The 21,318-nt window shown below is 36.1% G+C and overlaps 2 protein-coding genes across 23 annotated transcripts in view; one reads left to right on the forward strand and one right to left on the reverse strand.

Annotated features, from left to right (window-relative positions):
- Positions 1–133: 133 nt before the first annotated feature.
- Positions 134–3,736, reverse strand: LOC129577362 (5-formyltetrahydrofolate cyclo-ligase). Of its 3 annotated transcripts, none has more exons than XM_055464241.1 (5): positions 3,603–3,736; positions 1,451–1,798; positions 1,192–1,305; positions 935–1,076; positions 134–495 (listed from the first exon to the last, which is right to left on the reverse strand). In XM_055464241.1, exons 2-5 carry the CDS (start codon positions 1,565–1,567, stop codon positions 230–232), a joined length of 639 nt encoding a protein of 212 aa, XP_055320216.1. In that variant the 5' UTR covers positions 1,568–1,798; positions 3,603–3,736; the 3' UTR covers positions 134–229. The 3 variants fall into 3 exon arrangements, with proteins under 3 accessions (XP_055320216.1, XP_055320218.1, XP_055320219.1); XM_055464243.1 differs by lacking the exon at positions 3,603–3,736 and adding an exon at positions 3,398–3,536; XM_055464244.1 differs by lacking the exon at positions 3,603–3,736 and adding an exon at positions 2,743–2,883.
- The window catches only part of LOC129577351 (transient receptor potential cation channel trpm), a 58,425-nt gene continuing 40,838 nt past the window's right edge, over positions 3,732–21,318 (forward strand). For 3 of the 20 annotated variants that reach the window (XM_055464217.1, XM_055464220.1, XM_055464222.1), the window contains exons 1-3: positions 4,617–4,896; positions 10,743–11,710; positions 15,518–15,577. In XM_055464217.1, coding sequence (XP_055320192.1) covers positions 11,678–11,710; positions 15,518–15,577 — 93 coding nt within the window. In that variant the 5' untranslated portion in view covers positions 4,617–4,896; positions 10,743–11,677. Of the gene's footprint in view, positions 4,578–4,616; positions 5,220–10,742; positions 11,711–15,517; positions 15,578–19,151; positions 19,198–21,318 lie in introns of those variants that run through there. The other 17 variants (XM_055464206.1, XM_055464208.1, XM_055464209.1 and 14 more) reach the window with 14 other exon arrangements.

Consider the following 21,318-nt stretch of genomic DNA (forward strand, 5'->3'; position numbering starts at 1 on the left):
TGTTGTCGCCCAATCACAACTACGAAAGGTCAGCATAACTATGAATTTGCTAGACACATTGAATCTGTTAACTGGGGATTATCGCACAAAACTTTTTTTCTTATGAAAAAAAAAATTCAACTGATATAAACGCTTGTTTTCGTGAATCATCAGCTTTTAAACTAAATTCTTTATTAAAATTCTTAGAGAAAAAATAATGTTTTCCATTTTAAAAAATGCCATAGGAATGTTATGCGGTTACAATTTCATCTAATAAAACATCAGTCTGTTCCAATGGGACGTTATCGACGATTTGCTCATTGAATGCTAGGCCCAATAGAATGGATCTCTTTGCAGCGATTTTTTCGGCAATACTTTGCGGTGAATCGGTGCGTCGATGTGGATTTTTATTGAAGTGTTCATGTAAAAATTTATCATAATAGCCCATTCCATGGCCGAGTCGACCGCCTTGACGAGTGAACGCAACACCAGGCAATAAAATCAAATCTAGTCCGCCTAGAATCATTTGCAAACGAAACAAATCCCAGTCAAATCCATCGTTACATTCCCGTGTGCAAATAAAGTGACTGACAGTCATTCAATTGTATGTAGCTGCAAATAACTAAAACTGGCTAAGTTGATTGAATTCAAGAATGTTGTATAGAAACAATCACTTTTAGTTATTCTTTCATCCAGCCGTCTAATTTCGGACTTTTTGGCTACTAGATGACTATAACTGAAGTTGACTACAGTCGAATATTTTGTTCGAGATAATCACTTTTAGTTACTGATAGTCAGCCAAAAAGTTCGAAATTAGACGGCTGGCTAGTCAGTCACAAATTTTTCACACGGGTTTCGCCATTTTTTTTTTTCGTTTGTTATCGATTTGAATGAATAAAAAACGATAAGGCACTTCATATGAATGTGCCTCGATTATAACACACTGATGACTCACCCGTTTCGACGGCATTTTCTCGAGTACCATCGTCATTTGGTTGAGGAATATTCCATTTTGTCAACGGTAACGATTCAAAGTCATTCATGTCTTTGATTTTCAGCATAACCATGCTGTTGCCACTGTACGACGGTACAAATACCTGGCGAATCGAATCGACAAAACAAAAAATGAATTATTCATGATGATTTTCCGTTGATGCCGTCGCCGTCGTTGTCGTCGTTTTGCTGACGATTTTTCATTTTGTATTGACTCACTTCTTTTTGTTGACGGAACATTTCGGCGAGAATATCCTGGGTATTAACCTCATGGCCCAAGCTCAAATACACGCTGATACGTGTCGATTGTTTGAATGCATCTGAATCCAATATCTGAATGTGAGTGTGAGTGTGTTTGTATGTGAGATGGAAAAATGATGCGATCGGGTTATAATGTGTGCGTAGGGAGAGAGCGGAAATGTGGTACAATTTAGAATAATAAAAACCGATTAAAGTTTGATATGATATGAATTCCTACCTTTTTGGTTACGGTGTGTGATTGCTCTTTTCTGCTTTCGGGAGATTGGGTCAACAGAACGGCTTTGATTTGTTTTCGCAAAGCGGATTTCAGAGGATTTCGCACGACCGATGACATCCTTCACAACTTTTACTCGTCAAATTTTTCCACACTTAAATCTCACACGCACAATATGATTGATAATCGACTTATTTCTTCGTGTCTCTTCCAATCGGTTGACTACTTTCTCTCTATCTTAGCAGCAACATTCAAGAAGTATCAACTTCCAAAATGATCGAAACACCTTATACCAAGTCAAGTGGCGTACAATTCAGATGATTCGCCGTTTTATGGGTTATCACAACTGACCTACCGAACAACAGATACAGAAATGTTTTTAAAGAAAAACAAAGTGCTTGACAGAGAGACAGAGACAGAGGCTGAGGGGAAAGAGAAAAGCATAATAAAGCAACTTGCATGCGATGTTGTTGTTATACATTTTGTTTTTTTTTAATCAGCAAATCTTGTTTTGTTCATGCTCATTTAAAATCAACGCAGCGCGAATGATGAACAAACAAGGAGAAAATGCTTAACAAATTTTCCGAATGCTTTCTCTCTGTTTCTCGTGCGCGCTATGCAATGTGTTTATTCTTGTGAATCGGCTAAATTATATGCCATTGTCTCAACAACCATGAACTCGAAGCTCTTCTATTCTGCGTAGCGTCGACTGAATATAGAACCATAGAAAAACGACGAACAGAATTCAAATTGTTCGTTCCACTTAAGTTTTAATCCATCGAAATGGAAACGAAATTTAGCTGCAAAAAAGTGCATAATTTTCATGAACCATCCGCTATTTTTTTTCTGGCCCAAAATATGATACAAGGTCGATGGAGAAATGGGTAACCAGAAAATATGCACGGCAACGGAGAATGAGAGATAATGAGATCGAGAGAGAGACAACGGTAACGAGAAGAATTTATGAGCGTTCGAAAAAAAAGGAAGAAGAGCTAGCAAAAACTTTTATTCGATTTAAATTGGTCCCATTCAAAAAGTGATTTCCATTAGCATGTTGCTGTTCTTCCTCTTCTCTTGACTTTTTTCTGCTTTGTGTCGGGCGCGTGTGAACACACCAAAATTACAAATATTGATCTTTTTTTTTAATGAATCGAATAAAAGTTATCGGAAGTGACTTTTCAACAGTTTCACTTTGTTCCTTTCGATGGAGCAAAAGAGACAGCGAGAGAGAGTGTGTGCAATAATAATAAGACCGGGGCCACAAACTATTGTAAAAACTTTCTTCTTTTGCTCACCGATTAATTTGTGTAGTTGAAGCAAAACTTTTGTAAACAAAAGGATAACAAGCACGGTATTCATGCATGCATTGGGTATCAGGTGAAGATATATGCGCTTTACCCGTCTTTTTATGTCACTCTCGATCCCTCTGTGTCTGTGTGTGTCATATATGAATCAACGTTTCGTTGAAACACACAACCCAAACGAAAAAAAAATAAAAGGAAAAAATGTATATAACAAGAATTTGTTCGAACCAATAAATCACCGTTCATGGTGAATTGTTTTCACATTCTGCCACAGCGCGCAATGATACAATTTATTTATATTGTCATGCAAAGTGCTAGCTGAAAGTAAAATGCAACCTACACATACACACGCAACAGCAACAGCAGCAGCAACAGGAACAACAACAACGAAAGAAAAGAAGCATAATCGCGAAAGCAACAGTGCATTTTAAAACGCTGTGTGTGTGTGTATGTGTGTATGTATGTGTGATTGAGTGTGTTTCTGTGGCTTAGCTCGTCAAGCTCATTGATCATTTATGCTAGTTTTGCATTTACAAAACTGCATTCGACGCTTCATGAACGTAGCGATGAAGGACTTGGTGATGTGTATTGTGTGTTGGTCAATGTTTCACCGCTAAAGCTAGACAAAGGTGACTGTGTCATGTACCCGCAAGCGATGTGACTTGATTATGATACTGCACCTCGTATAGCAATGCCAAATGACAACGAGGAAAAGAGTACAAACAAACACCAGCCACACGAAGCGCGGAGTATCAGCAGCAGCAGCAACAACAGTAGCTGCAACTAACACAAAAATCAAAGCAACTAAAACGAACGAAAGAAAAAGAGGAAAAAAAGAACGAAATCGGTACGAAAAAAGTTACGCGAAAATTTGTTGCAAGCACACGGATTTTCCGGGACAGCGCAGAGCAATTGGCACCCGATCCTTTGTACACCGAGTCTGAACCGAAGTTTACTACTGTTCTTGGACGCTTTTAAATAATGACAAGCGAGCGCACGAAAAAGCACGTTGTCGATTTAAAATACATCCGCATTGCTTTGCAGCAAAATAGAAAATATTTTTACACACAAACAACAAACACACACGCACACACTTAACCACTACGAACGCACACACAGACCGCATCCATGCACGCGTACACACGCAGCAAAAGTACACGCAAAGTGCCGAAAGGCTACTAGAACAACCGAAACGAAAGAACACACAGTGTCTGTGTGTGTGTGTGTATGTGTGTGTGTGGATGATCCGTGCACTCACACGGCGGTGAGTTTAAGTTCACATTGTACACGACCGACCGACACCGTGTGGATTGCGATCGGGTTGTTGGTGTTAGTGTTTACGAGTCTAAAATCACGGACAGAACATATGATATTTCGTACAAACGATACACACACATGCAATAGGGACCGAGCAAGAGCATGACAGTATAAGAGAATCTGGCTGGTTTGGTTTAGGTTTTATTGCTGAATTATAGGGTACCAATAATACAATAGACTTGACGTTGATGCATAGACGCTCACGTGTTCAGCACTGTTCTTTGGCCACACACTCTATAAAATGTTTTGTGTGAGACCCGACAGGCCGCATGTACTCTTGTGTGTATATACGTGTATTTTGAATTCCCATAGGTTCGCTACTCGCATTCATATCGAATGGCATTACTATGTGACTACGTACATTTGTATGGATAGCCTGACAGCAGCAATAGCAACGGCTACAGCAGTGGCAGCAGCAGCAGCAGCAGCAAACGACACAGAGAGCTCATGGCAATACGACAAGACACACACATGCACGGGGCGCCCATCCAATTCCCGCAACTAGAAATGTGTGTAAGAAATCTACGATTCGCAACAAATATCTGATTCAGTGTTCGTTGCACCATCATCAGATGTCGTACGGTCTTTTGTCTGTAGTGTTTTCGCACTCGTCAATCAAAAATTCCTTTTATTTATTATCATTTATTATCTGTTACGTTTGAATTTGTGTGTTGCTTTTATCGGTTGTGTTGGGATTTTAATTTGCGCCAAAAACAAAAAACGAAACTACAATCAATTCTTGTGGTATTCTCGCTAAATACTTAAATTGTTCTCGGTTTTATGTTTTAATTTTTCGTTCTTGCCATTTCGGATGAACTAAAAAAAACGGTTCGTTTTTCATTCATTTGTGAATCAAACTAAACTAAAAACAAAACGAAGAAGAAGAAGGAGAAGTAGAAGGAGCATTTTGAACAGAAATTTAATGAAAATGCGAAACAGCACAGAACCTTCTGAATTAGCGATAGCCTAACAAAATAATTAAGAAAATATAAAAATTATAATTGGTGTGTGTATATGTGTGTCTATCGTCACAAAGACGAAAATCTATTGAAAAAAAAGTTTCTTCTTTTTGTTGTTATTCGACTAATAAGCAATTTTTTTTTGTTTCGTTCAACCGATCAACGAGTGAATGTGGCAATGAGTGGAAAAATGTGAGTAATGTGAGAAACGACTTCAATTCAAGTTTAATCCTCGACCGATCACTCGAATAATTGTGATGAATTTTTTCTTTTTGAAAGAAGTGTATGCATGATTTAATGTGTAAGACCGAAAAAAACGTGAGAAGAATGAACACAGTAACAACACAAAAAAAAAATCGGCTTAATTTTTTCGGTATCGCGCGTGTTCTCTCGATTTGTGTGTGATTGCGAGTCAATGGTAGAAATTTCGTCGGTGTGAAACGTGATTATATAGTGAGAGTGAATATATATCTCGCAACGGATTCAAAAAAAAAAAACAAATCTCGAATCCGAAATTTCGTATTCTACCTGAAATCGCGCGTATGACGCGAGAATTAAATCTTGGCTGTTATGAATGGAAGCAGTTGAAATTGCTTTCTGTTTTTTTTCCCTCTTCTTCTGTTATTGTTTAAATTGTGCACATGTGAATAAGATGTGACAAAATAAACGAAAAAAAAGACTCTCACAGGGTTCAGGATGTGTATGAATGTTCTCTGTGCTCTAGTGTGTGTGTGTGTGTGTGTGTGTATGTTTATGTGATTATGTTGAAATAAATTCATCAGTTGTGATTGGTGTGTTGCCCTTAAACTTTGTTCAAATCAGTTTTCAAAATCATTCGTACCAATATCGTTATTATTATGTATTATAATTGCTTTGGGTTCGTGCACGTCTTTTCTTCGATTCAGCTGATGTGTGTCACATGTATGTGCGTAGAATGAATGTTCGAATGGTGTGTTTTTCCATTCCCAAAAAGGTATTTGAAAGGGTTCTTCCTCGTTTGTGTGATATCCGCTCGATGCTCACGACCATTATGATCAATCATCATCATTTATAAATACGTTGCCAGTTATTTCTGCTCATTGTTTTTTCGTTCGTTCGTTCGGTTTTCCTATTGTTTTGACTCAAATCGTCCGCGATATTAGTAAACTGGATTGAAGATGACAGTTTTCAAAAGAACGTTTACACAAATAAGTGTATTGAATGAACAACAGCCGAAAAAAAAAACACACATCGAACTTGAAAGAGAAAAATATGAGTGTATGCCAAAGCCGTCTCAGATTTAAAATCCAAAGCCGTGGACAGATCGACAGACGACTATATTTTCTGGCTCTTCAAGTTTCGTAACTGATTTAGTTAGAAATGCCATACCGTTGATATTTCTTCGTCTTGTTTCTCGCTTTCACTTCATTTGTGTGTGTGTCTCTCGTTTACTTGCTCTAGCCTCGGTATTTTTAATTTTGTTCTTTTTTTTTATCCACTTTGGTTCAATTTCAAAAAAGTTTTCAGTTGTGTCGCGTGTGTTACTGTCCAAAAAAAAAAATTTAAAATGTAAACAAGGTCTGTGCATGTGTGTACAGAGTTCTTAGCTTGCATGGCTCCCAAGGCTTTTTTTTTCTCGTTCGACTCATTTGTCGTGTTATATTGTCGTCCGAGTAAAGTCCACACATTTATATTGTGAAAACGACACCGTTCATACAGTAATATATATATATATACATATAAAATACGTAAACCGAAATTCGAAGGCACACAAATCTCATATGTGTATATAGCCACCCAGTTTCGATTGGTATCCCTCTTGGACTCAACTACGCTACTTTGTGTGCTAACATGATTGTGAGCAATTTCACACATTATTTGCCAGATTATCGAAACTATTTATATTAGCTCTTTATTTCTTTTCTTTTCTTCCTCGTGTGTTGTTGTTTTGGCTGTTGTTTGTGGGTTAGGAGGTGAGAAAAATGTTTCGATAATATCAAAAGAAGTAGCAGAAGAAGAAGAAGAAGAAGAAAAGAAATCACAACAGTTAATGTAAAATGTGTGGCCACACATGCACACACACAAATACCGATCGTGTTGTCGTTCGACATGCATCAAAGGCATCAATAAGCCATATACAGCTCAATCAAATTGACGATAATTCTACGAACTGTAACAATTGAAATTTTTTTTTACACAGAAACACGCACAGAAAATGTGTAAAAAACGAAATAAAAACGTTCTCAGCCGCATCGCGTAATTGACAGCACACACATCTTGCGCTATTATTTACGATATTTCTGGTTCTGTTTGCTTCGTGCACTTTTTTTCTTTTATTCCTTTAGCCATAATTCACTTTTGTTTTCTGGTCGAGATTATTTGGATTCTTTTTGCGGGCAAAAAGAAAGAAGAAGAAATAACACCAGAAACAACACAGAAATCAAAGCAAAATAAATATACACAAACATAGAAAGAGTCATCGAGTGAAATTCAGCCGACAGAAATACTTACAGAGAGAAACACACAGCTGAGACGACGTCATACACAGAACATACATAACGTTAGCCTGATATCTCTCTCTCGCGTGCGCTCGTATATGCGATTATGCACACACAAACACACACACACACACACACATACATTCGTCGAAATAAGCAAAAAATAAGACACCAGGCACGAGGCACATATAATTTTCAGAATGTATGTGAACGAAGCTCAAAAGCAGAAACCAATCGAGAGCGAGGAAGCGAACTCTTTTCACGAGAAAAACGAGAAAAAAACACACATTTGAAGGAAAAAAAATTTCATGCTGACGATGCGATGCGAATGTATGTGTGTTTGTGTGTGTTCGAGCGTGTGAATGAACAAAAACAAAAATAGACCCTATCTTACTCACAGAAATGGTTCAATTCGAAAACGAAATATTCACTCATTTGTGATTCATGACAAACCAAACCAAAAAAAAACCGATCCAATACAATCACAATAACACACATGTGCCTAGTGATTTTGTCTGTGCATTTTCAATTGTATTCTTTCACTCGCTCTGTGTCGCCGTTCCTTTGCGAGAATGCGCTTGTTCTTTATCGCGGGCATACACAACCGAAATATCGTGTATAATGTGGCTTTTTTTTTTACTGCTGTCGTTCTCTGTTATTACCTCATTTCTAATTGGTTTACATTTATCGTTTCAGCATTGACAGTGAATTGAACGCAATCAAATCAAAATATTGAATAGCAATAGCATTGATTTGAATCGCGCCAAAATCACCCCATTGACATTACAACAACAAAAACAGAAATGCGGCTCTCGTATTCATTAATCTCACATATCATTTTCAATCAGTATCGAAGAAGGGACAAAAAATTGATTGAAACGTTTATGCTTCGATTCAATTGGTGTGAAATCAGAAAGGCTTGTCACATATGGCCCTGCTCAGAAGATATCTTAAAAAAGAGTGAGAGAGCATGTGTGTGTGTGTGTGTGAGAGAGAGAGAGAGAGTGTAAAAAACATTGAAGGTGAATACAAACTGTGTCTAGCCAGAATGCATAGACTTTTTCTGTTCGCAATCAATCTATCGTCAATATTTTTCTGTGCGTGTGTGTTTTTCTCTTCTTTCGGTTCATTTGAATTTTCATTCATGTACTAGGCAATCATAATAAATGACGATTGATTTTTATTGGGATTCAATTATAATTTTAGATTATAAATTGTGAGTATGAAATAGAGCAACGTGACGCGCGAGTAACAGAACAAATGCACGCGCTTTGCACAATGTGCTCTCTCTTTCTTTCTCCTTCGTGTTCTATTCAACATTTGCGCACATGACTAGGCGTGTGTTAGTTGATTTGCGTTGTCCACTTTTATCTTTGTTGTCAATGTTTCGCTTTTTATTTCTCATTCTTTCTCACTCACTCTCTCTCTCTCTCTCTCTCTCTCGCTCTCTCTCGCTCTCTCGCTTTCTCGTTTGACCGCACATTATTATTTGCTCAACAATTAAAACGATCTAGATTTTTGTTTCATCATACAACAATCTCAATCATTCGCAGCATGAGCGCTGCATGCACAAAAGGCGCAATAAAAACCAAATTCACTGAACAATCGAAATCAAAATAAGCAAATTTGATATCAAAGACCGACCAGATCGCCACCAGAAAGAGAAAAAAAGAACTAAATCGCGCTTTTGCTTCTACGAAATTTTTGTTCCCCATTTCAGTTCTCCGTGCCGAACATTCCACAGTTGTTGATGCCTATAAATATTATCTCTTCACCCCGTGCTCGCTGCCGCTCTCGTTTTCAGTTTATTACCAGACTTTCGGTTTTCTTTTCCGTACAAACTTCCCAAATGTAAAACTTTTTCGCTCAATAACAACTAAAGTTAAATTCTACACGGTAATTTATGGATAGAGTAGCGAGTGAGAGGGAGAGAGAGAGAGTGGGAGAGAAAGAGAGAGAGAGAGAGAAAGATCGACAGAAAGGAAAAACAATTGAACAAAAGCAAAGCCACGCCAAAACATTTATAATCGCTTTAACGAGCTATTTTCGCCCATTTCGAACAAAAATGCGGGCTTTTAGTTTTCAAAAACTCCAATCGCTGGGATGTTACGGCTTTGATCAGCTTTGAATTTTAATTGACATGCAAAGCACGCATTTGGAAGAGAATGAAAAAAAGAAATATATATATAGAGAAAATAGAATAGCAATAGCGGCAGCAATCCCAATTGAATTCCGAAAGGATAATCTCTATTTAATCGCTTTAAAATATAAACGATATAGCCTGCCAATCGTTTGATTCTGTGCGGAAATCCGGTTGAAGAGTTCCCCAGGCTGCTGCTGAACTCTGTGAGCGCGTAAAATGGGCATTTTTTTGCTGATTATGTGCAACAACAATCGCTGTCGCGGCAGCATCAACAAAAGCTATACCAAAGAGTGATAAACGAAAGTCAACAAAATTTCACTAGTCAAAGTTATATTAGTTTGTTATGTTAGTTATCACTCGCATACTATCCTCTCTCTCTCTCTCTCTCTCTCTCTCTCTCTCGCCCAAACTATTACTCAGTGTGTATACAACGCACACTTGTTATCACAATATAAACCATAAACATACATGAATTAGAACGGTTAAGCGCTAAACCGTACATATGTGCAATTCACGCCCGTTTTGTTGTCAAATAATTAAATATGATTGGATGAGAATAATTGTTTTGAGATCAGCTGAAGTGTGCCAGTTGTGGAAGCATGCAGTCTCTTCGTACGTTTGTTAGATGCGGTGTGTGTGTGTGTGTTTATTATGTTTGTGTGTTTTTGTGTCAGAGCGAGTCAAAACACCACACCTAAAGTTAAATCAAGTGATGAGAACGCGCGCGTCTTGCCGAAAATTTCACACAAAAGTCACTTCAGACACTCTGCATTGAACAGAATTGTGTTGGTTGTATCTTTTCTCAGTCGAAGTATGTCATGGAGGATTTCTTAAAAATATTTGCTGGCAAATTGCTCCTTTTGCCAGCGTACATGTGCGCGCGCTCGCACATCTGCGTATTTTCCTTTAATTATTATTTTAATTTATTTTCATTTCATTCTCTCTCGCTCGCATTTCACAGTATTTTGATTCTCTTTTTTTTTGTCTCGAAAGAGAATATCGTTTCTTCTTTGCTTTTTCGTTTTGTGCTTTTGTAACTTTACTCGTTTACTTATGACGATGTTCTGTCTTTTCTTTGCCATCCATATTTTGTAGACGAAACAAAGAGATCCAGTGTGTGCAGTTGCCGAACTCAAAATGAAATGCTTCACTGACTACGAATGATGGATGTATAATCTAACGGATCGCGAATGTTTTTTTCTGTGCAACGCGCCAAAATGAGCACATTCATATTTCATAAACACGTCAAACAATTACCGAGATAATCATAAAATGTGACTTAACAAAGAAAGAAGCGAACCCTAAGAGATCAGTTAAGTAGCTGACGAAAATCGAACGACTTCTTTCAACACTTACACTACGCTGTCTATCCTTTCTGTGCGCGCTATCGCTTCTTTCCTGTGTATCTTTTTCGGTTTTGTTTCGATTCGATTGGTTTTTTTTTCTATGTTTTTTCTTCCGTTTTCTCAAAGCCAATTGCAAAGAATTTGTGTGATTTTTTTAAAAATTGTTTTTTTTCCCTTGAAAATTTCAATCAATCTGTGATTTTAAACAAAAAATTAAAAAAAAAATTTGAGAAGAAGAAAATGAAGATATAAATTGTATAGTTGATTGTAAAGTAAATAAAGTAGAAATTTGCCTAAATTTTGTGCGACAACAAAGAAAGAAAGAAATTTCGAATTCAAACTGTATAAAAATTGTGTGTATTTATCAAGTTCGATGGCTATGTTCGTGGTGAAATTTAATCGGTGCAAATGAATACAACGTGCATAGAATATTAGTTGATTTTTATTTTCTGTCATTTTTTTTTTTGTTCGCGTAAGAAAGAGCGCAACAAAATCAATCCATTTATTTTTGTATATAACGGCGTAATAAATTATACTTACAAACATACACATTCATTCAACTGAACAACACGAGCTCACCATTTTCGTCGTTGTCGTCGTCATAATCGTCGTCTTGGTCGGCAGAATATAACGCAGAACCATCATTTCAACGGCGGACAATTTATTTCGGTATTTAAATGCGAAATGCTCAAACAGCATAAAAGACAATCAAAACCAGTAAGTACAAATCGACTATATGATTGAATCGTCACGTTTATTGCTCCTCTCTATCTATATACATATATACATTATAAAGTAGTAATCAATATGTGAATATTGTGTATGTGTTTGTAGAATTTCCTGGTTGGGTTTTATTTCATTTGTATTTTTTTCCTGGTCAAGGCTCCAATTTGCCGCACTTTTCGTTACTGGCACGCGGAACGAAAGTGTTTTGAAAAATGAAAACAAAACACACACACACACACACCAATACCCTTGGTGGATTGCATTTGAAGCCAAGTGGGAAATTCGATACGCAATATTTTCATATTTAAATAGTTTATGATTGTGAGTCCGTTTGTATTCTAAATTCAAACTAATCAACAATACAAACACATATAAACTCAAAAAAATGCAGCAATAATTGCAGGCAACAAAACAATTCAAAAACAGATGCTTTGTATGAAATCATTAACGGGTTTTTTAATTCTACTGTCCGTTACTAATCAACCACTAATCACATTCATTTGGATGACTAATAAAACACTGAATCAGCAGCGAACCGAACAGAAACAAACAAAAATATACACACAATCGCTCTCTTTTGCCTGCGCTTCAACATGTGTTTTGAATGTTCCAAGAAATGTTATGCGCCATCGTTTTGCCAAATCCGTCGAAAAAATTATATGGATATATATTATTACAAAATATGCAGAGAGCAATGCGTTATATGCAAAAGAACGAAAGTAATACGAACAATGGAACAAGAAACCGACAAGAGAAGTTACCATCAACGTGCATCGTGTATTTTCATATGCATATGCTGCATTTATGGCAAAACTTTGGTCTAGGGGAATATCACGCTCCTGAATCATGTGAGATGTTTGAGATATTTGAAATAAACATCAATTGTATGACATATTTTCGAATATTTCGAATAAATGAATTAGAATTTTGTGGATTTTGGAGATATTTGAGATTTTTTGCATTAAATCCGAATAAATACATTTAAATATCATTCATAATCACAAAAATCCAGAATATTCCGCCGTATTCACAAATATCCACCATATTTCATACGACAGATTCTTAGAGATAAATTGGATTTTTTTGAAATATTTGAAATAATTCAAGCGTGATATTCCCCTCGTTGCCCAAAAACTTAGAACATTCTAAAACATTTTGATGTTGGCCATACGCTGTTGTCATTATGCTTCTTTTTTAGCACTTCATGAAATGTAATCTGCTTTTTTTCTTCTTAATACTTTTTGATTGATGAAACAAATTATGGTGAATTTGAATTTTATGCTCATATTTTTTATTTAATTTAAACAAAAGGCAGTGTCTTTCAAAAAAGAAATAAAACCAAGATCTTTTAATTCATTTTGCAAATAAATATATTACTTCAAAGTTACTTTGATGAAAGTAAGTTTCATGTAGTGCGCCAAAAAATAGTTTGTTGTGAAACAACAAAATAGATTAAGGAACTAAAAACTCAAGAACGCAGAGCGGAGCGAAACGAAGCTCTGCGGTCTTGTTTTTTAATGTATGAGTCAATAACAAACATCATTGCCATCAAAAACATATTCTACTCGTTCTCTCTATTTCTTACTTGTCTGTGAATGTGCCTGCGTATTTGTGCATTCCATGACCTTACACTTACGATAACTTGTGCTAATAGCTACACGAGCAACTCCACCCCACATTGGATAGCATACTTTGCCAATTGACAAACGGAAAATATTTTGAACCAAAAAACAATGCAACACGATAAAAAAAAATAACATCACAACCACCACCAATAGCTTGCAAAACAGAACTGAGTGAGCAACAGCAACAGTAGCATCATTGAATTGAGTACGATCGGTATTTGAAAATTCATTGTTCACCGCAAAATTGAATCAATCGGCAAATGGCAATGGTTTCACCAGCATTTTCATGCTCAATTGAAGCTAATCACTTTTGTCACTTTGCAAATTGGCATTCGATTAGGATAAAATGCAATTTGATGTCGAAATGTAAAAAAAAAAATAAGAACTAAAAAAGTTTAGTGCAGAGAAATCGGCAGATGGACACATTGGTTCGATTGTGAGAAGAAAAAGAGAAAAAACCGTAAATTATCGAACAGGTGTAGAAATTTGCAATGAAAAATTGGCTATAACACAAATAAATTAGCTTATGGCCGAAAATTGGTTTTTAGTCAAACTCAAATGTAAGCATCGACCAGAAATGAAGTTCCATACCTTCAGCGAAAGCGAAGTCCAAATTCTATTTCGGTTCAGTAGCAGAAAGGAAGAAGAGGAAGAGAATCATTTTTGTTGTTAAAACTTTTTTCTTTCTGGAATTCGAGTAATTTAATACCGACAAAATGAATTGTTGGAAAATGGTTGAAATTCATTGATGTGATGGGAGAAAGAGAGCATTGAATTTGGCTTGCGGCCCATTTTTGAGAGGGCCCGCGTTCGCTCCAATATTTAACGGAAAAACGACCGTATCGTGACATGCTCATGTAATAATAAAATGATTATTGTCCTAGTTCTCTTCCCTTGTGTGAGGCGTCGAAAGTTCACCGAAACCGATTTCCATTCGGTTCAGCCTGATGCTACCATTGTTGTTGTTAATGATATTGATATCCGACAAAAATGCGCTTTCACTCACTCACTCACACATTCTCCCTCTCTCTCTCTCTCTCGATCGCTCTATCTATCTCTGGAAAATTAAGTAACAACCATTTCGCTAAAGGGTAATCGTTTCATTTTCCAATCAAGAACATTCATGTTGAATATGTTCAGGGAGTTAAGTTGCCACAATAATTCGAATCCGTGTGCGCTTCTGCTTTTTCCGCCAAAAATAAATAACGCACAACAAAAAAAACGAAAACACACACACACACACACACACACACACACACACACACACAACGGAGAAAAAACAGAACAAAAAAAAACGCTACCATAATAATTTGCTGATACACTCTGGCAATTTAAATCGCACACAGTTGAATCACACAGTGCAAAGCCATTGTATACGCGCAACTGTGAGTAAACCATTGGCATTGAAATCAACTAAGCTATGCAAAAGCGATAGTCCCATAAGAGCATTTTCTGTTTGTCAATGTATTAACTTAACGCACCAACCGTCAAGACCGTCTCACTTGCCTTCATCTCGCGTTCTCTCCCACGTTTGCCTATCACTTGCGACGCATATCTAATCAAAGGCACGTTCTATATCTATTTAAATTTATCAATTTCGGATAACATTTTCGCTTAAAAACAACATAATTTGCTTTATTTGCCATTTGCGTATTGTCTGTCTGTGCTCTACTACTTGCATTTTCTATTTTGTTTGTATAATTTTGCCGTATTTAACATTGTGGCATCTCTCCGTTATTTTCATTTAACCGTTCAAAGTTTTAAATTTTGTTTTTTGCTTCAGTTTTACTTTGTTTCGTATCCTTTTTATCTCTTTTGTTTTTCGTTCCGGTTTTTTTTTTCTTTCGTTATTTATTTACACAATTTTTTCCCTTTTTTTCCTTTCATTTCTATGATGTTCTCTGCTATCGTGAACACTGAACACTGAACACTTCTTGTTATTCAACATTTCTTCACTGAACGAAAAAAAAACGCTCGAAACAAACACTACAACCAAAAATATTGTATTACACAAATCCTCTGCATCTTAATTTCGACATTGCACACACGAACTACTTAAATTCGTCTATTACGCAAATCGGATCCGCACATTCAATATAATATACTCGAATTGAATTTAAAAAAAAAAACCAAAACAATCTCCATTCATCTGAACTGATGAACCGATTCACAGAAAATAGGTTGGGGTCTCAAGAAAATCTGTGTAGGATTGGTTAATATAACCGTACCTCGGGTAAGATTTAACATGCATATGTTTTTTTTTTAATTTACCTTTTTTACTTCTATTTTTTTCAATCAACTTTCAAATATATGTTAAAAAAAACAAGCACTGGTTCGGAGATAGAAATATGTAAGATAAATATGCTAAGCATAGACGCGTACGGACGACCATGTGACGAACGTATCGAATCGCAATGCATGATCTCCTGTGTATTGAGAGACGCACGCGTAAGTGTGAGTATGAATATAGTACACAGTGAAAAACGATTGCTCTGTTGATACGTTCGTCGTATGGTCATCCGTACGCGTCTATGCTTTGCATATTAATACAGTATAAAACATCTAGGTAAAAATATTTCTATCTCTGAACCAGTGTTTGTTAAAAAATGCCTCTATCTTTGCAAACAGAATGGTTGATGTCTGTGTGTAAAATTGATAAAGCTTTTATTTTTCAATGAATGGACATTTAAAGCACTTCTTTTGGTCAATCTTTTATGCTTTTTTGCCCGTCTCTCTCCACTTTTTAATGAATAAATGAATAATTCTGTAGTGGAATCGATAAAACTAAAAACATTTTCCCTCCCCCGAAAATGCGATGTATTTATTTTAATTCTCTGTATGAAACTTGTTTATTTGTTTTTTTTTCGTATTTGGATGTTGTCATCTATTGTTTTAATGGCGCTAACTTGTCGAACGAAAAACTATACCTACTTTTCACACTCCTACCAAATTACGTGAGTTTCGATTTCGAATGAATAATGAAAATCATTGAATTATTTATGCGAACGAGTTGTTGTTTTAGAGTGGGAGAAAACAGCAGCAACAATACCATTATTACATACACTTCCGTTAAAGTTTACCTTAACGTGGATAAATTGCGTTATTCATCGCGTGTTTTCCCAAAGCTTTATACAGGAGCACAAAAAGAAAGGGAAGAAAAACGTTTGGAAAAAACTTGGTTAATGCAATTTTCATGGCTTTTCTTCGTAAACGAAAACATTTAGGAGCAATTATTTTCGTGCAATTGACTTGTTTTTGGATATGCGAAATAATTCAAGTGAATTGGTTTGCTCTCTCGTTCACCATAATTGGACACTTTGACTGACAAAATCAAAGGAAAATGATCTCAGCCATCGATTTGTTGTGTTTTGTTGCCCTAAATTAAGAGAGAAATATTCTCTTTTTAAGAGCGGCAAAAGCTTTTGAGATTGAGTTTTCTATTTTATTCCACTTGAAATGATTTATTCGTGGCAAACACTCATCGCATCAACTTCAAATGAACTGAGAATTCAATCAACGCATTTTTTTCTCTCGTTTTAAAATATCAATTCAGCTGTTGGTTTAATCTTTGCAATACGCAACAGCAACAACAACAAATCGTACACTTCACGAAAATGATCCCTTTATAGTATCGCGACCGCGCGCGCACACACACACACACACACACACAAAATGCACTTAACCCGTAAATCATCAGCGCGCCATGGTTCTGACCCAAAAACACGAAGAAGAAGAAGAAGAAGAGAAACGTTGTCGACAAACGACGACATTCATTTAAATTTTTTATCATATTAATGACGACAGAAAAAAAAAAACACACACACACACACACACACAAGAAAAACGAAACTCAACTCACTATTCGTCAGCAAAATTAGTATAATTTAACTTTAAGAAGATTCTTCAGCGACTATAAGATGAGAAAATGTAATTATTACCAAGTGCATAATGAATTATTCTGTTGATAATACATACATACAACCTTGGTGGAGTGAGAACGAGATGGAATATGAAGTTTGGAAGAGTGAAAGAGAGAAAGAAACGATGAAAACACAGAGAGAATGAAAAACTGTACGAAAGAGAAAGAACAAGTTGAAAGATACAGTGCACTTGATTTGAATACGGTTCACTTAAGTCAAAAGTTCTTTCTCTCTTTCTCTTTCACTCGCTCTCTCTCTCTCTCTCCCTACCTCTCACTCTTCTAACAATTCAATGGAACGTTGCTTAACGTTCAAAGTTCAGAGCTAATAAGTTTTCATAACAATCGAGCCACTTGACATATATATTTATTTTAACGATTCCCATGGAAATGGTGACGATATCACTTGTCTGTGATCATTATAATCATTTAGGTGTGAAAAGTGCACTGGATTAACAGCCATTTGATTTGGTTTTGGAATCGCTCGATCTCCGTCTTTTTCCATCTGCCATTCTCTATTTTTTGTGTGTGTGCAAACAAACACATTGTGCTAGTCTGCAAACTCATTGTTCTAACGCCACATGCTAAAAGAACAGTTCATTGTTTGCAATAGGTGAACGTTTTGTTTGTCTTGCAATTCATCTTACTCGCGTGCTCGCTCTCTCAATTTTCCATTGTTCATTTGACCACACAATGCAGGGGGAAAAAAAGATATCTGTATTTTATTGCAAATATGTTACCAATGGTTCATAAGACGTAGGATTACTTACATTCGGCTCTTATTCTTCTGTTTGCCGCTCGGTTGCTCTCTCCCGTAACCTTTTCCAGAGATAGGTGGAGTGCGAGTGCGAGCAAGAGCTTTTCTCAAATTGTTTAACGACGAGGCAAAATCTAAGTCACCGTTTGTATATAATTGTACATTTATGTATGATAATCCCATTGTTTACTTATGAACAACACTCTTGGAATTGTCTAATCTGCTCATGTATCAAACAAATTCTTCAAATACCTCACAGCCACTCTCTTTCTCACTCTTCGTGTGTATGCGTTGGTCTATGTGAATTGCATGAAACGAAGCGAATTAAAATGGAAAATTAATAACATTGATGTGAAGTGATGCGAGAGTGAACGAAAGAAAGGAAGGAAGAGAGTGTGAATGAGAGAGAGAGAGACAGGAGGAGAGTTGTTACGTAAAAAAGGAAATAAACGTAATTTACATTGGATGTAAGGAGGATGATATGTATTGAATAAGAACAAATTGCCACTACTCACACCAAAATCTAACATACCGAAGACATGTGGTTGGATTAAGTGGCTCTACCACATAGACAAACACACACTCTAACAGTTTGCATGTGGGCAAAAGGTATGAGCAATACTCATATTCTGGTATGTATTGTTTCTTTGGTGGTGTCTTTTGTCTTTTCTGTCTCACATTTTGTGTATAGTTATTATTATTGTAGCATTCATTTTTCAAATTTCAATCGAAAAAAAAAACAGCACCACCTACCTTTATCATTCATTTTCCGTGGGTTCTCTTATCATTACCCATTTTTCGTTGCATTGTTTTGTCTTTTGTATATTTTATGTTCTATCAAAAAAGAAAATTGTTATTGTTGTCGTCATTGTTGTTGTCGTCATTGTTGTTGTTAATATTTTATTGTTATCCTTGTTTTTTACCTTTATTTTACGATTCAATAGACTAAAAAAGGCGGACAGCATGACATGAGAGCTTTTCGGTCTCAGTCATACACAAACCCACAAATATGTATATTTTTTTTCCTGTTTCATTTTTTCTTTATTCTTTTATTTTTTGTCATTTTTTATTTTCTTTATTTATTTGTTTCGATTTCATTTAAATTGGCTATTTTTTTCACTTTATTTGCAGCACAATGTATAATAGAAGATTTTCCTATTATACGTACGAAGTAAAAGTAAGTATCTTATCAGACGTAACCCAAGCATCATACGATTGTATCAATTGGTAAAAACATATTGAATCACAAACACACGCACATTTTTTTCCATTCTTTATCTTCTCAACATTTTTTTTTCTCTCTCTCTCTCCCCGTCTCCTCGCGCCCACGCTCACATATGTACATGCATACGCATTTTTTGCACACGCACACACAAATCTCACTTTCTTTCCATCTCTCTCTCTCTCTCTGTTGCTGTGTCTCTGTGCGTTTTTTTATCTATTTGACCAAAGATTATTATCTGCTTGTATAAAATTCATTTCGATTCAATGGTTTGTTTTGGTGGCTGTTCTTTTCTATCGTCGTTCTATCAGTGCGTTGTATTCGACAAAACAAGTAAACGAACAATAAAGAGTGAGTGAGTGAGTGGGAGAGACAGAGTTTTTTTTAGATGTTTTTACATTGCGATCTCATCAATTTCGACACATAATTCGATTCATCCTCCCTCACTTTATCCGCTTATTTTCATTACGGTGCCACCCCATTGCATTATTATTTAGAAGCACACTGTAAATCACATATTTATTAAAGAGATTTACCTTGCCCTCTGTCTCTCTCTCTCTCTCTCGCTTCTTCACTCACATAACGGAAACATGGTTTAGAGCGTTCAAATCCAGAGAGAGAGAGAGTATATGGTCACGGCCATCGTCAGTAACGTCACATTTTTTTGCACATTTTTGCTCATATCTCTTCAAAAAATAATTAAAACTCATAGTTTTTCTATTGCATATGATCTAACTCCTCAAGACTGATAATTCAATGGCTTCAAGTATTGTCTATCACTTGTGATTACGGAGTTATAAGTAACGTTACAAACTTCGTGACAAAAAAAAAACAGGATGCGATAAGAAGAATGTGATTTCTGTCGACTGAATATTAAAATTTGAACATTTTTCTTTAATAATATCTATTTAACCTACTGATTTTGTAAATTTTTGATAGAAATTTACGCCCTCGAAAAAGAGTACACAAAAAGTCGAAAAATGACAAAAAAAATTGCAAATTCGACAATTTTGATAAGAAAAAATAATTCAAATTCCATGAAATTCTCAGAATATATTGAGTTTATGAAATAATAGTTTGGTGCAAAATTTCATAGCAATCTAATAACTTTAAGACCATTTTTTCTTCACTTTTAACTTTTTTTCCGTGGTTTCGTCTTACGTGGCTGTGCCCATATACGCATTACTGCATAGATAAATCCGCTTGATTTGAAGCATTGCAAAAGGTTTTTGGCCTACCAACGGTAACAATACTGATAGATTTAGCTCATTCCATTGGGCTGCCGAAAATTGTTCGGTGTGTCGATATTATTTACCCACAACAAACCAACACACACATTCCATAAGAGCAGCAGCAAGACCAGCAGCCGCATTGAGCAACAGCGCAATCATTTCTTATTACTTCTTCAGTGGCCGAGTACAATTTTAATGAAGAATTTTTTTTCGTTCGTTCGTTCCATCGTCGTTCGTTCGTTGCCGTATATATTTTTCTAATGAACATCGAGCGTGGAAAAAATTGTGCAATAATCTCTTTCATTTTATGAGCTTTACTTTGTTCGATTCGAATGTTCCGGGGATTAAATTTGCGAAATGGTGGAATTTTTCGTCGTGTTTTTTTTACTCTTTCTTTTATCTTTTTCTACTTACTTCTAATAAGTAAAGCGTTCATCGTGCTAAATGTGAAGCATTCGGCCGATCACACTCAGTGCAATGGAAGAACGAGAACAGAATAGTTGATTATAGTGGATGTGTGTTGACTCAACACTGTTGAGTAACTATCCATTTTGATAATATGGAGCATTTTAGCGCGGATTACCAACGGATAATCGAGACGAATGTGAATGCTCGTGTGTTCGAGAGAGAGTGAGAGAGAATACGGGAAAAGTAAAAATCATAGAAAATCTCATTCAAGCCACTTAATGGGTTAAATCATTGAGAAAGAGTACGAGAGGGCACGTCATTGAAAGAAGAAAAAAAAACAGTTGACGAATTTATTATTCACGTTCGTTTCCGTTGTTTTGCACTTAAGATGCTAATATCGTGCATTTGATGCTTGACAACTTAAGCATTTGCATGA

This window comes from Sitodiplosis mosellana, unplaced genomic scaffold (genome assembly GCF_009176505.1).
Source record: "Sitodiplosis mosellana isolate CC-2019 unplaced genomic scaffold, AAFC_SMos_1.0 Smas_scaffold_6197, whole genome shotgun sequence".
NCBI classification, from domain to species: Eukaryota; Metazoa; Arthropoda; class Insecta; order Diptera; family Cecidomyiidae; genus Sitodiplosis; species Sitodiplosis mosellana.